The sequence below is a fragment of the Dendrobates tinctorius genome, unplaced genomic scaffold (genome assembly GCF_039654945.1).
Source record: "Dendrobates tinctorius isolate UK_male_01 unplaced genomic scaffold, ASM3965494v1 ptg000203l, whole genome shotgun sequence".
In the NCBI taxonomy this organism is placed as follows: domain Eukaryota; kingdom Metazoa; phylum Chordata; class Amphibia; order Anura; family Dendrobatidae; genus Dendrobates; species Dendrobates tinctorius.
The window spans coordinates 26737531-26753440 of record NW_027361870.1 but is presented as its reverse complement, the minus strand read 5'-3'; the positions used below and the strand labels follow the sequence as shown (position 1 = coordinate 26753440).

The following is a 15910-nucleotide window of genomic DNA, read 5'->3' as shown; positions in this document are numbered from 1 at the left end:
GGGGGAGAAGGTGAGCAGATAACTTATAGAAATTCATAGACTGGAAAGAGCTAACTGGTATGTTAGGAGTCAACTCCTCTACTGGAATGTAACTACAGTGCACACTCAGCAAGGGTCTGGGCAAGCATTAGTGGCCAAATTCCATGGAAACCTGCTGTACACTATGTAAGATAAAAACTGTCATTGCAGGAGAATGAAAATGGATAGAAGAAGCAAGTCAGTTGCAAACATACTTATTTTCATGCAGTATAACTACCTAAAGCAATAAGTGTGAGAACTTGAAAATACCTCTTTAACTTCATATTTAGAAAGCAATTGAGCAATAACAAAAATATTTGTGAAGGTTTACATATCTTTTAACAGGGTAGTATAGAATTAGAAACCTACAGATGCCCTCTTCCCAAAGTAATACCATACCTTTCCATTAATCACAGCTCCACCCTATTGAAGTTAATAGGGATGAGTTGCAATACCAAAACCTGTGGATATGTACAGACAGTTTACCAGGAGCCTGTATTCTGGAGACCTGCCTGAAAGACTGCAGAACTGTTGCTGTGAAAATAATGGGCACCCTGATGAATCTGTCATGCAGTCCCATGGATGCCGTTGGGGTCCTCTATCATGTGATGTATCCGACACTGCCTGGTGGTTTTCCATTTGTAGCTCATGATGCAGATGTGATCTGAAGCTAGTAGTTACAGGATATCATAGAGGATATTTCTTAATATGTATTTATTAAAGGTCCCTGCTCCTTACATCTGTATTATTACCGTGTCACTGCTTCATAGCTGTTCCTGATGAGCCTTGTTTCAGTATTTGATGCCTCTGATTCAGGGAGGACATTTCACATATGTATTAATAAAAATATCGAATTATTTTTACTAAAAAAAAATTGTGTGGCCGCAAAACATTATTTTGTTGAGCCCAATGCCCTTTTATACTAAACAACAGTTCTATATTTATTTCGTTTCCAATCATTTCCATACTTTAAACATTTTGTTTTTGCATGCCCCTAATGCTGACTTATCTTGCCTCAGCATTAGCAATATTACTTCTTTAAGTTGTTGGTAGCCCTGACGCTTCCCCATTTGCCATTGCTCTCACAACGCAGGCGAAATTGCTGAATATTCAGGTAAGGTGTTACCCACAGCGTTCATGTGTGTGGCTCCAGGCCCTCTCTGGTCCAGTTGTTATGTCTGTCCTTATACTGGGCTCAGATACATATTAGCCATGGTCCAGGTTTTGCATGGCTGCCTCCATCTCGCTCATAACTTTTAGTCATTCTCCATAACTCACAGTACTCCTGTTCCCACGAGCTTCTAGTACGTACACTTAGCTTTGCATAGTACATTTTTGAATTGTAGATGTTGTTTTAGTAAGCGTTTCTATGTTGTATACTAACTGTTCATGTCTGTGGAGGTCTACATTCACGCTGTAAGCCCGGAAATTCCTCTATAACTATATTTATTTTGTTTCCTTAAAGTGATTTTTTTCCTAGAAGAGAAATAAACCACTAGTGGGTAAAGATAAAGAGAAGGATTCACTGGACCCTGCTCTGGTTGCACACTGGTACTCTGCGGCAGCCGGATCAGGGGCCTGCGAATCTGTGTGATCAGCTCAACTTCTGAATATTATTCCTTATGCTGTCCATCTCCTTTTCTGTAAACTCTGACTGGCTGCTAATATGGCCATGTCTGTAGCATTCACAGCACTTGTGATCCAGTGGCGTTCACATTCGTTGTGACTCAGATTTCCTAGAACCTGCCACTTCCATCAATCAGGTGTTATAAGCTCCTGTTGTGGCAGGATGTAAATTCATTGGATGGAGCTGTCAATGCATAGCTCCCTTCAGTGTGTAGCAGTCACTGCCGGATGCTGGAGGACAGTTTCAATTGAAGAGACTAGTCTGGTCACAATACCGGGAGATGTTCTGCAGTACTTGGCAGCTACTGCTACACATGGAACAGAGTTTTCCATTGACAGTTCCATTCAATGTTTTTACATCGGGCCGCCACTGGAAATAAATTACAATTGGTTGGTGGGGATTGCTGACCCCAATTCATTTGATATCAATAACCTGTCCCCAAACTAGGTCATCAATATCTTGTGATCTGACAACTCTTTTAAAGTTAAACTCCACCTTTTATCATATAAGTTTTAGGTCCAAAGTTCTGTTTTGATTCATTTAATAACGCAAAAGGTAAAGTTTTATTTTTTTTTCAATATATATATTATAACAACTGTTCAGTACTGATAAAAAGTTGACCCCTACCAGTTGCTCAATGGAAGTGACCGAAGCGCAGCTCATCCTCGGGTGCAAGCAGGGTGGTGTACGGACACACAGGCTGTATGCTGAGCCCCTGCACCACCACCCTGCGTGCACTCACACATAAGCTGTGGATTTATGACCCTTGGTTTGAGCAGTCAGTGGGGGTCTCAGGACCTGGACCCACCGATCAGGAGTACTGAACAGAGGCTGTGACATATAAAAAATTATTAAAACTTCTGGTTATCCTTTAGTATAATTTTACAGTAGTTGAAACTAAGTATTTTTGGACGGTGAGCACTAACTTTCTTATAAATACTTAAATATAAAAGATGCTGTAAATATAGCTTTTAAGGGGTTTTCCATTACTATGATATTTATGTCCTATCCTGATTGGCAACCAGTATTAGATCATTGGCGGTCAAACACTTGGCACCCGCTCCAATCAGCTTTTGTCAGCTCCGGCAGCTGGTGGATGTAAACAGTGTCTAGAACAGTACAGCCCTGAACACTGTGTACTGGCAGTTACCGAGCACTACAGCTTAGCTGGTGCTGACAATAGCTGATCGGTGGGGTTCCAGGTGTTAGACCCTTACCTATCTGATATTGATGGCCCATCCTTAGGATAGGTCATCAACACCTTAGTAGTGTACCACCCATTGTGGGATGGATGTGGGCTGTCTTGTCATTGAGTTTAATGTATAGAAGCAAGCAGTAATATGCAGTTATCATAACTCCCTCTAGTGGTCTCTGCTGGTATCCAGCATGTTGTGTCTTATGTACAGCGCTGGCAAAAATTAGAAGACCAGTGCACAGTTTTATAAAAATCAGCTTCTCTACATGTCTGACAGCCATTCCATTCCAGTGTCAGTTGAATTCCCGCCAGAGTGCACCTCATTCTACTTAATGTGCTTCTGATTAGGTGATCACCTGAACCAAATCTTATTTAAAGAAGGAAAGTATAAAAACTCTGCTGTGGTGTTCACAATCCTCTTGCAATAGGACAAGCTGGATTTCAAAACAAGTGCTAGTAATATCCCAAAAGTAATAGGAATGAAAAAATAACTTTTAACCATGCCAAAGGAGTTGAAAAGAAAAGTCTTGAGTGAGGAAAAGAAGGGCTCAGAGGGATACAGTGAGCGTCATGTTGCCTCCATCCTTAAAATTTCTAAGACAGCAGTCCATTACAGCAAGGTCAAGCAGCAGACATTGGGAACAACAAAGCTACAGACCGGCAGAGGGCGAAAACAGCTCTCCACTGACCAAGATGACCGTCATCTTATTCGAATATCACTCAGCAACCGCAGGATGACATCAAGTGAACTACAAAAAGAATGGTAAATGACAGCTGGGGTGAAGTGCACAGCAAGAACAGTTCGTAACAGGCTCCTAGAGGCAGAGCTCAAGTCATGTAAAGCTAGAAAAAACCCTTTCATGAATGAGAAGCAAAGGAGAGCCAGGCTGAAATTTGCCAAAGACCATAAGGATTGAACCATAGAGGACTGGATTAAGGTAATCTTCTCTGATGAGTCTAATTTTCAGCTTTGCCCAACACCTGGTCATCTAATGGTTAGACGGAGACCTGGAGAGGCGTACAAGCCACAGTGTCTTGCATCCACTGTGAAATTTTTTGGAGGATCGGTGATGATCTGGGGATGCTTCAGCAAGGCTGGAATTGGGCAGGTTAATCTTTGCGAAGGCCGTATGAATCAAGCCGCATACAAGGTTATCCTGGAAAAAACAGTTGATTCCTTCTGCTCAGGCAATGTTCCCCAACTCCGAGGACTGGTTTTTCCAGCAGGACAATGCGCCGTGCCATCAATGTCAATCAATGTGTGGATGAAGGACCACCACATCAAATCCCTGTCATCGGCAGCCCACTCTCCAGACCTGAACCCCATTGAAAACCTCTGGAGTGTAATCAAGAGGAAGATGGATAGTCACAAGCCATCAAACAAAGAAGAACTGCTTACATTTATGTACCAGGAGTGGCATAAGGTCACCCAAAAGCAGTGTGAAAGACTGGTGGAAAGCATGCCAAGAGGCATGAAAGCTGTGATTAAAGATCATGGTTATTCCACAAAATATTGATTTCTGAACTCTTCCTGAGTTAAAACATTAGTATTGTTGTTTCTAAATGATTATGAACTTTTCTTAGCATTATTTGAGGTCTGCAAGCACTACAGTTTTTGTTAGTTTGACCATTTCTCATTTTCAGAAAATAAATACAAAACTTATTGCTTGGAAATTCGGAGACATGTTGTCAGTAGTTTATAGAATAAAAGAGCAATTTACATTGTACTCAAAAATATATCTATAAAGAGAAAAATCAGACAAACTGAAAATTTTGCAGTGGTTTCTTAATTTCTGCCGGAGCTGTATGTATCATATGTGCCTTGGATTTGGAATTGTTTATCAGAAAAACAGACTTGTACAAAGAAAAAGAAATAAAAGAGCACAGAAATTTTATGTAGATTTAAAAAAATAATAATAATCATAAAATAGTGTTCTAGCGTGGAAATTCACTTTAAGGAAGATCTGCTCTCCAGCCTTCAGTATGGACTTACTGTCAGAGTGTGAACTTAGCAGATAGTCGATCACATTTCTTCTTAAACACTTAATTGTGGATTCTTTCTTTTCAATACAGGCGCTACTCCCTCTATTCATATCTGGGATGCTATGAGCAAACAGACCTTGTCCATCCTGCGGTGCTTTCATGCTAAGGGAGTTGGATACATTAATTTTAGTGCCACGGGGAAGTTATTGGTGTCTGTAGGCGTTGACCCAGAACATACCATAACCGTATGGAGATGGCAGGAAGGTAAGTGCATCATGTGGCAGCATGTACTGTCCTTTGTGTAAACTTTTTTTTGGGTGGAAAAAGGTGCAGAGACACGTGGTCAGCAGCTTCTATTACAGTCCATATGACTCCATGAGTTACATACATGCACCTCTATGTACACAGATATGTTGCCCCAGAAACAATGCATAAAGGGATATTCCCATGTGAGACATTCATGGTATTTGTACGATTCATCTCATTTTATATGCCATGAATGTTGGATACATGCAGGGATCTGCGCATATCTTGAGAATAGGCATCTTTGTGCACTGCTTCCTTGGTTACATGTGGACAGGGATGGAGATTTGTGTGGGTCTAGTTAGTAGGCATGCCCATGTATACAAGTCCTTCTGCACCAGCCCCCACACATAATTAGTAAAACCTGCAGATTACCGTAAGCCTTGTTCTCACTCCATGTGATCATATCACCTTTTCTTTTTGCTATTTGCTACAGTTTTGTAAAAATCGCTGTAAAATAAAACAATATGATACTCTATGTGAATGCACCCTATTGATGGCATGTGCAGGTATTTCCAGCAAGATACCAATAATTAATATTCTTCATAAAGTAATATGTTTAGAGCAAAAATATTGATGATCTTTAGTTACTGTTCAGAATGCAGAATAGGATAATTTCCCATTAGCAAAATCATTAGTGTAACTGGTCTAATCGGGCAGAACACAGTAAAGACTTGTCTTATGTGACCCTTCGCAGGTGCTAAAGTTGCCGGTAAAGGAAGTCACGTGGAGCGGATATTCGTCGCAGAATTTCGTCCAGACTCGGACACCCAGTTTGTATCTGTTGGAGTAAAACACATTAAATTCTGGACTCTGGCAGGGAGCGCTTTACTCTATAAGAAAGGGATTGTCGGATCGGTAGACAATGCCAAAATGCAAACAATGCTTTCCGTTGCCTTTGGGGCTGTAAGTTTCACAATGCTTTTTTTTCTAAAAAAAAGTCTGAAATTTTTCATCTTTAGTTTTTTCTTTGTGTTTTTTTTTCTTTAATTCCTCGCTCACTATATTGTCAGGAACATCCCTTGAGGTTTTGTAACAACTGAACCCCAAACACTTTACTTGTGTACAGACCCTATAGATTTCACTGTGAAATAAGCTTTTCCTACCATTTCTTTAGGTATCCATCCATGTTAGACAGCCATCGACCCACATCTGACTCCCCTGTGTGCATTTTACTAATGTACCGTAATATATAAGTGGAAATTGTTGTTTTTAGTTTTAAGAACTCAGAAAACACAATTTATAATATGGTGAAGGTGAAGTTTTCCATTTCTGGACAATTTAGCTTTCATACTAACTTGCTAGAGAAAACACTGTGTGAGAGGCCTAACAGCACTTGTTAAGTCTAGTAGCAATATACACTGTGTGCACAATGATTAGGCAAGCAAGTATTTTGACCATATCATAATTTTTATGCAGATTTTCCAACTCTGCGCTGTATAAAGTTGAATACTTAGTGGATGAAGCAAATCAGGTGATGTGTATTTGTGTAATGAGGGAGGCCGAGGCGTATGCATACAAACGCCCTTCATCAAGGTGTGCAGAATTACTAGGTGACTTGTTTTCTTAAGGCAAAATGGTCATAAAAAAATTTAACTGACTCTGAAAAGTCAAAAATTGATATTGGGGCTTAATCGCAGAGCAATTATTGCAAGTAGTCGATAGAGTCACAAAAAGTGTGTTGCGGAAAAAAAAGACTATTATCTGTCAAAGATTCAAGAACAATAAAACGTGAAGGGACCAGGAAGCCAATATCCTCCAGTGCTGTCATATTCTAAAACTGCAACCTCCCTGAAGGCCCAGAAGTATGAGGTGTTCAATGCTCAGACATAGCCAAGGTAAGGAAGTCGGAAACCACCACTGAACAAGACACAGAAGTGGAGACGTCAAGACTGGGCCAAGAAATACCTGAAGACAAATTTTTCAAAGGTTTTATGGACTGATGAGATGAGAGTGATTCTTGATGGACCAGATGAAAGGACCCACGGCTGGATCAGTAACAGGCACGAAGAGCCACATGGATTCAGCAAGGTGGAGGTGGGGTACTGCTAAGGGTTGGTGTTATTATAGCTGAGCTAGTTTGAGTTGTTTGGGTAGTATTCTCACTGTAGCTGATGAAAATAAGCAGCATTTATGTTTTTCATTTAGCTGCATAATAATTCTGCACAATAATAGTTGCCAATAATTCTGCACACATACTGTAGATATTCTCCTAGGAAAGAAAAAAACTCACTTTTACTTTCTTAAATATTCAGATTTATTAACCTTTTGGATTGACTGACAGCACTGGAGTTGTTGAATAGTAAAATTAGTCATCAAACATTCATATTGCCTAATAATTGTGCACACGGTGTATATTAGAAAGCCGTTATAACATACAGATACTTTTGTAATCGTTGCAGAATAGCCTGACTTTCACTGGTGCCATAAATGGAGATGTCTATGTCTGGAAAGATCACTTTCTAATCCGACTGGTGGCTAAAGCACACACAGGCCCAGTCTTCACCATGTATACAACACTACGTGACGGACTCATTGTAACTGGTGGAAAGGAACGGCCGTAAGTATATCTTAAACCATTTAAAAACCAATGTGAATGTGAAGGACTCTTATCTTATGAAATGGATGCAACTATCAACTATTGGACAAAGGATGTAACTAGAATTCAGGCAGGGTTTTTGGACTGCATTAATGCTTATTGTTCAAGAGGGAGCAACATTGGCATCTGTTTGAGGGAATAAGAGTTGTTCTGCAGTACCTGGCAGTGGCCACTACACTTTGTATGGAGTTGTGCATTGCAGCTCTGCTCAATAGGACCAAGTCATTAAAGCTTTCATGCCAGAAACCTGTCAAAAGCTTTGAAAAGTTGAAAAGTGTAGGCGCAGCTCAGAATTGCACCCAAATTTAGCAACTTTTGGCATTTTGACACCATTTTCTCCCAGCTCCGCTAAGTTGGGCGGGACAGGGGCAGGTTGCCACAACTTATCTAATTCATGATGAGTTGTGGCATTGCCTACACCAGAAATCTCACTCCAGTCTCTCATCAAGACCGTCTTGAACAACGCCAGTCTTGGTGAATTGGGCCCAATGTGTCTAAGTCTGATGGGCACAAGAGATTATAACAGCTTATTGGTGGGAAAAATTGTGTTGGACCCCCACCCATCTGATATTGATGATCTATCCGATCAATTAGTCATGAATATCTTCTGACTGGACAACCACTTTAACATATAACAGTAATGCTAATTATGAATTTTATTTTATTGTTCTGGATGGTGAAGGACTATTTAATGTACCAAATACATCATTCTACTCTTGAAATATTTTCCATTTTAGGACAAAAGAAGGAGGTGCTGTTAAGCTATGGGATCAGGAGATGAAGCGCTGTCGGGCATTTCAGCTGGAGACAGGTCAAACCTTGGACTGCGTGCGATCCGTGTGCAGAGGCAAGGTACGGTGCCACGGGACCTATGCTTTCTGCTTCTCAGCACTTTTAGGATATGTTATAAATGTCCAAGAGATGTGTGACTCTTCCATTGATAGGGAAGTGGCTGCAGATACAAGGCTCTCGCCATACATTTGTATTAGTCAGGAATATTGCCAAGCATGGCTCACCACTGCAGAGATAGAGGAAGGACCAAACTGTGTGACTTTCATCTCTCAGATATCTATGGCACTAGGAATAGATGGGAAGGTGACTGAGTGTGATTCCAATCCATAACAATGGGTAGATAGATGAAATAAAGGAATATTTATTCATGCAATCCAGAAAATCCAAAGTACTAACGTTTCAGTGCTATATCTGGGCCTTCATCAGAATTATGCAGATTTTTTAGGGTCAAGTGGAAGAAGAATGTTAGCAGCTGTCTTTAAGAAAGTATTGCAAAAATGTCCCCAAATGTGTTTTTTTTTCCAGGGCAAAATTTTAGTGGGGACCAAAGATGGAGAAATTATTGAAGTTGGGGAGAAAAATGCTGCTTCCAATATCCTAATTAATGGCCACGTAGAGGGAGAGATCTGGGGCCTTGCTGCACATCCATCCAAAGACATGTTTCTTACAGCGAGTAATGATGGCACAGCGAGGATATGGGACCTGGCTGATAAAGTAAGTACAGGGTAGAAATAATGATGGAGAATCATTAGGACATGTCACTCAGAATATGAACTTTTATATTTTACAGAAGCTTCTTAACAAAGTGAGTCTGGGCTACGCTGCATGTTGTGCAGCATACAGCCCTAATGGAGAAATGGTAACCATTGGGATGAGGAATGGAGAGTTTGTTATATTACTTGTGAATTCTTTGAAAATTTGGGGCAAGAAGAGAGACCGCAGAGGAGCCATTCAGGACATCAGGTATACATTATGTGCTTGTGTGGATTGTCCTCTTCTTCTGTAATCTGTGCTAGAGGCGATGTACCCGTGTGTGGAAATGCTCTGCAGTCGTCCGCTCCAAAATTTGCATCTGTTTATTGCATTTATCTTTCATTATTTTATGTTTTCCTTTTCCTTTTTGTGTGTATTTTTGTGCAGATTCTACACTTAAAAGTGCAATTTTTTATTTTTTTTTTAACGTGCCTTTTAAAGAGCTGAAAAGGAGTCTATAAGGTATAAAATGCACAGATCCAGTGTCCTTAAACACAGAGTGGACGTGAATTGTCATGTAATCACGTTCACTTTGCTTGATCTGCTAAACTCAGCAGAATTTTCCGCAAGCAAAAAAAAATTATGGGAAAAACTCGCTGCCTACATTAAGTGGGAACAAGGCCGTTGTTTTAATTTTTACTCTATAAATCAATAGTACACAGGAAAATAAGCATTTTTGTAATATACTGTACAGTATCTTATCAGAGAAATCTGTTTCTTTCTCTGCCAGAATTGATCAGTCATTATCAAAATTCGCAATTCTCTGGTAAAATCTGTATTCAGAGCAGACACTTTCCCATTACAGAGAGGAGATGGCAGCTGGTGCTGATGAGATTCTATGTAGAGGGAGGAGCTCTGCCTTTAGCTCCTCCCTCCTCCCGTCTACATAGAATCTCATTAGCACCAGCTGTCATCTCCTCCTTGATAATGACTGATCAAGTCTGGCAGAGAAAAAAGCAGATTCCTCTGATATGATGTATTACAACGTTGCTTATTTTCATGTGTACTATTCATTTATGAAATAAAAATAACGGATACGGTTTAAAGTCTGAAGGACTTTCAGAATTAACTGGACAAACATTGCATAAACCTTTTTAGAGCCTATCAACTGTGGCAGGTTGGATTAGCAATCTAATATATATGGAGGTATCTTAACTGTGGACTGATTTCAACATGCCTGTCTTAGCCACGTTCTACCTGGTCTAGCTCCATACTGTTCACACCAGAGGTTCCTGGCATTACCGCCCAGTCCCACTCACTTAATGAGAGCGGAGTCTTAATGAGCTGTAATACAGCCGCCACCAGAACTACAGAGCTGTGCCACTGCCTGGTAAAGACGGACTTCCATAAGTATCTGTACCTGTAAATGTGTTCATTTATGTTCACACCTATTTTCACTAAAACTGATGCAAACAGTAATGTAAGGCGATGTAATCAGTATTGTAAATATGATTATAATGGATCCGATGAAGTTGTACTTGATCAGAATATTGTGCCTGTTTGGACTCGGCACATGGGATGACATTATAGATCTACAAAAACAAAAACCGTGCCACTAGAGATATGTTCTCCCTTGAATAAGGGCATTATTGCACTCACCTAATTATAATTATATGGTCCGTTTTTCATAGGATCAGTCCTGATAACAAATTCCTTGCTGTCGGCTCAGCAGAGAACACAGTGGATTTTTATGATATCACTCAAGGGTCTTCGCTGAACAGGATTGGTTACTGCAAAGACATCCCCAGTTTTGTTATACAAATGGACTTTTCTGCCGATAGTAAACACATTCAGGTACATGTCCGACCACTCAGCGGGATTGTTTGGCTAGTGTAATATAGGTGGGAAACGTGGGACCCTAGACTTTATGTCCCTGATCCCTGGGGGTGACATCAGGACGGTGAAATCTGCTGCATATATAAAGGTGGAGGTTTTTTTTTCTTTTGTAGGTAGCAACCGGTGCTTATAGGCGGCAAGTACACGAAGTGCCATCTGGAAAGCAAATAATAGACGGTGCCCTGATAGAGAAGATTACCTGGGCTACGTGGACTAGGTGATAATATGTGATCTTTTATGATTAATCTAATAGTATGTGCTACCGATACACTGGTGTTGTAAGATGTGTTATGTATAACGGTCACATCATGTGTATTCATCAGCATCCTGGGAGATGAAGTGATCGGGATCTGGCCACGAAATGCGGATAAAGCTGACGTGAACTGTGCCTGTGTGTCACACGCTGGACTTAACATTGTGACAGGAGATGATTTCGGCCTGGTTAAACTTTTTGACTTTCCTTGCACTGAAAAATTTGTAAGTGTAAAAGTAGCACAGTGTGACTGTACTGATGTGAAATAGTATTTTTTTCTGTGTCATAAAAATACTTTCAAGGGTTATACTCAAGTTTGAAAGTTATCCCTTATTCCACCTTCCCAATCGCTGGGAGTCCAACCAATCCCAAGATCCAGGGCTCTTCTAAATGGAACGGTGGTCAACCATCTGCTCTGCCGCTCCATTCATTCATAAGGGAGTGTCGAAGACCAGCGAGTGCAGCGCTCGCCTATCATACACAAAGGAGATGAGGAAGTTGTCATCATTGATATGGTGATTATTTTTTTTTATGTCAAGCTGCAAAACCCTTTGGAAGAAGACCTGAAAACAGGTTAAAAATGATATTATTTTATTTCTGCTTCTCCCCTGAGTGTTTAGTTTTTTTGTTGTTTTTATATTATTCCATTTATTTAGGTGTCATTAATTTATTTTTTTAAATCCAGCATACAGTTTTACAGATATGGGCCTTTTTAATTAGTACTAATTTATCTGCTCTTTTCCAAGGAGGCGTGGCTCACACAATTCTATAGGGGCATGACTTCAGTCCACTCTGCATAATTACCCTATGAGCCACGCCCCTTTGTAAAGAAATCATAAAAATTAGCACTAAATATAAAGGCCCATAATCTGTAACCATATGGCGAATTAAAAAACAAAACACAAAACCTGAATATTCAGGGAAGAAGTGGGAATAAAATAAAAGCAAAGACGAAACACTTCTGACCCGGTGACAGATCTTATGTAATGTTGCATCTTTGGAAAAGATTCCATTCGCCACACATAGTGTACAAATTAATAAGCCATCTATGCCGTTTAATGGATGTCACTCACCATGCAGACGTTACTACATTTTATACTGCTCATAACCTTCTGGTTTTTTTTTGTTTTTGTTTTTTTAGGCCAAACACAAACGTTACTTTGGTCACTCAGCACATGTGACTAATGTACGTTTTTCGCACGATGACAAATATGTCGTAAGCACTGGTGGAGATGACTGCAGGTAACATCAAAACGATAAAAAAGAATCCGTGAAATATACTGTCTAACAAATATGCAATTTAATTTTGATTAAAAGGAACCTGCCTTGTACATTCAGTCTGATCTATAGACGGCACCGTATACAGAGGAGAAGCAGAGCAGAATGATATATCGGTTTATATGTTTGACGCAGGCTGCCACTGTAGTTATGTAATGGCATTATAGGCTGTTGAGATTGTCCAGAGTCGCTGGCTACAGCTGACGGTCATCTGACCGCAAGTAGGCGATTTGGATACTTCTGGCCACATCCCGACTAGATGTTCTTGGTCTTGCTCAATGGCGAGCAAATTGAGCAAGACCATCACGTCTAGTCGGAATGTGACCGGAAGTATGCAAATCACCTACTTGTGGTCACATGACTGTTAGCTCTCAGCAGCAATGCTGTAAAATCTTGATAGCGTGTTGTGTGCGCGCTGTAAGGATTCAGGAGTCTGCACTTGTATAACTGCCGCAGTCTGGTCCGATGGGCGGGGCTTATTCACCTGCTCCCCCCCCCTCCCTGTCTTGCTCTACACAAGAAGGAATGCGTAGAGTAAGACAGGGAGGGGGGAGCAGGTGAATAAGCCCCGCCCAGCGGACCGGACAGCAGCAGTTTACATACATCTGAACCGATATAAACAAGGTATTTATGCATGAAGGGTGCGGGGTCAGGGGGAAGCAAAAGTACTAAGAGAATCCTTATGTGACACACAATTGAATGATATCATTATATGATATCTCAAAAAATGGGCGACAGATTCCCTTTAATACTAATTTAGCAGTGTAATTTTTTTATTGTTATTTACTATCTCTATGATCTGTGGGAACTCCCCAGAGCTAATGAAGCCTCTCCTTTTTGCTGCAGTGTGTTTGTATGGAGATGCCTTTAAGAGCAGAGGAATGCTTGGATCAGACTTGAAACGCGTGGTGTCAGCATCTGCGCACGTTCTTCTAAAATGCTGCACGGATTTCTTGTGTCAACCGGACTGTAACGACAACGATGTAGAGACGGGACGCGTCATTTCAGAGAGGTGTAAAGCAATTCTTTTGTACAATGCAGCAGTTTACTTCCAAGAAGGCTGAGCTTACAAAGAAACGTCACCATCCAAACATGATTACTTTAGCCCTTCACTGTATCTTGGATCTTATAGCGGTGTCATCGACTCCATCCCTGTGCACCCCTTCGCAGGCTATCGATATTTAAAATGTGAATTTATTTTATTGACAGATTTACTAGAGCTGCATCTTTAGTGATTATGATAATTGCACATTTTGTAAAGAAATCTGAGAATAATCATTGCTATTTTTACATTTTATATTTTACATAAGCCATGTTTAAAGCACTTGGACTTTTTAGTTGCTTAGGGTTATTCTTTTATTTTTTTTAACTCATTAAGTGCCTTGACCTATTTGTTGGTGGCCAGGCTCAGTGCAGTGCGTGGCATTGGTGCTATGACATCCTCAGTGACAGCCGGCTGTATGTGGAGCGCTGCTATGTCACTACTTCTTAGTTCATGTGACTTTCCATGTAAATCTGTACATGACGACCATACAATGACATAAGCGATCACTGTGAACAAGTAGGATACGTAGATCTGTTCGGTGTAGGCCACGTTTTGTCTTCCACATGTTTCCTAGACTGTGCCAGTCACACTTAGTCCTATGATGTGTGCCCATTATATATTTGTTAGCTCTTACCCTGTGAAATGTAAGAAGGCCAAGAGTTGGTATATATAACGTCATAGTATATAATTATAGTCTCTCTTAACATTCCATTAGGAAGCTAATATTAAATTATAATCATTGTTCGCTCCAGCTTCCCATCATAACCTGTAGAAGCCATGACTGTAAGGGCGGTTTCACACGTCTGGACCGATCACAGGTCTCCCAAGCCAAAGGCGACAGCCTCCTATTTGCCTAATCTGGTCAGGAGATCTGCGGCCGGTCCAGACATTGCAATCCATCCGAGTTTTGGTGTCTAACACTGGACGTATTGAAAATGATAATAAATAATTCTATATATTAAATTTATAGCAATCGCTATATTTAATATATTTGGAAATGATGCATTAACTGGTGAAATGTTTTTTTTTGTGTGTAATATGGAAAATATAGTAATTCTGATCAGAATGAGATGCCTTAGTAATATTTGTACATGAATTACCTCTAGGATTTCATCTCATCATCTGATGTTGTAATTGTTCTTTAGATCACAAGGATTTGTACAAAATCTGGGGAACCGAGCAGGTAGTCTAATAAATGAGGCTTAAGGTGGGGCTGTCAGTGGAAAATGACTATTCAAACCAAGCATAGGTGCTCAGTGCATCTTTGGTGTGGCAGCTGACTGTTCAGTGCACCTTTTATCCTACTTGATGTCCCATCTGTCTCCACCCTCTCCTCCTTGATTGACAGCTCTGTCTCTAAAAGAGCCAGAGAAGGGTGGAAATAGATGGAAAACAAGTAGTTGGCAAGTTCCTCTGAACTGTTTGGCAATAGTAATGGTGCATGGAGTTCCTGTGCTTGGTTGGACCAGTCATTTTGTGTTGACAGTCTTCCTTTAGGTTGGCAAACATCCATACCCCTGACATCAAACAATAAGATTGGACAGACCGAATCTTTATCTCCATAGATATGAAATTGTTTACTTGAAGAAACTTGTAATCACCCAACAAAAGTCTCTGTCTGTGGTCACTGTACCCGTGACGAAAAAATGAACCCATCAATGTAATAATGTTAACATTTTCTGTATACTTCATCATTCCATGAATGTGTTCAATGTGCCTACCAGTTAGTCATTTACGACTTGTCAGATTGCCAAACCTCATAATTCCATTTTACCAATTAATCAAAAAAATTTAATATTTCCAATAAATTTTCAAAATGAATAAAAAATCTCATTTTAGTGTATCCAGTCATTTCAGTGCTTGCTGATGCTATTATTGAAACATGGGCTCATTTTAGACAAGGTTTGTAAAAATATATTGCGTCCATGGCGGCTTTAGAATACGTAAAGATGTAAAAATAATCAGGGACAACTGCCTGCAGAAAGCTCCATCATAGCCGCTACATCCGGTGCTGATTTCCGGGAAAATTACTATTGGCCTTTGAGAGAGGACTTCTTAGTGGTGTTTGTTATGTGCCAGTCTAAGCAGCAATGGTGTCAAAACAACTAAACGAGGCCTTACGTTTACATTGATTCCCAAAGGAACAATTTTAGGGAATTTCTGGACTATTCAAAAATTACACATTTAGGCATAAGACTTTAAACCTCTTATACTGTGTATAATACAAG

General features: G+C 40.2%; 1 protein-coding gene across 5 annotated transcripts in view; it reads left to right on the top strand.

The window, feature by feature from the left end:
* The window catches only part of EML6 (EMAP like 6), a 197322-nt gene extending 181812 nt beyond the window's left edge, over nucleotides 1-15510 (top strand). For 3 of the 5 annotated variants that reach the window (XM_073553915.1, XM_073553914.1, XM_073553918.1), the window contains 12 exons: nucleotides 1112-1132; nucleotides 4914-5087; nucleotides 5824-6032; nucleotides 7529-7686; nucleotides 8463-8577; nucleotides 9043-9231; nucleotides 9308-9480; nucleotides 10902-11064; nucleotides 11220-11323; nucleotides 11430-11583; nucleotides 12501-12601; nucleotides 13484-15510. In XM_073553915.1, coding sequence (XP_073410016.1) covers nucleotides 1112-1132; nucleotides 4914-5087; nucleotides 5824-6032; nucleotides 7529-7686; nucleotides 8463-8577; nucleotides 9043-9231; nucleotides 9308-9480; nucleotides 10902-11064; nucleotides 11220-11323; nucleotides 11430-11583; nucleotides 12501-12601; nucleotides 13484-13508 — 1586 coding nt within the window. In that variant the 3' untranslated portion in view covers nucleotides 13509-15510. The remainder of the gene's footprint in view (nucleotides 1-1111; nucleotides 1133-4913; nucleotides 5088-5823; nucleotides 6033-7528; nucleotides 7687-8462; nucleotides 8578-9042; nucleotides 9232-9307; nucleotides 9481-10901; nucleotides 11065-11219; nucleotides 11324-11429; nucleotides 11584-12500; nucleotides 12602-13483) is intronic. The other 2 variants (XM_073553917.1, XM_073553916.1) reach the window with 1 other exon arrangement.
* The last annotated feature ends 400 nt before the right edge of the window (nucleotides 15511-15910 follow it).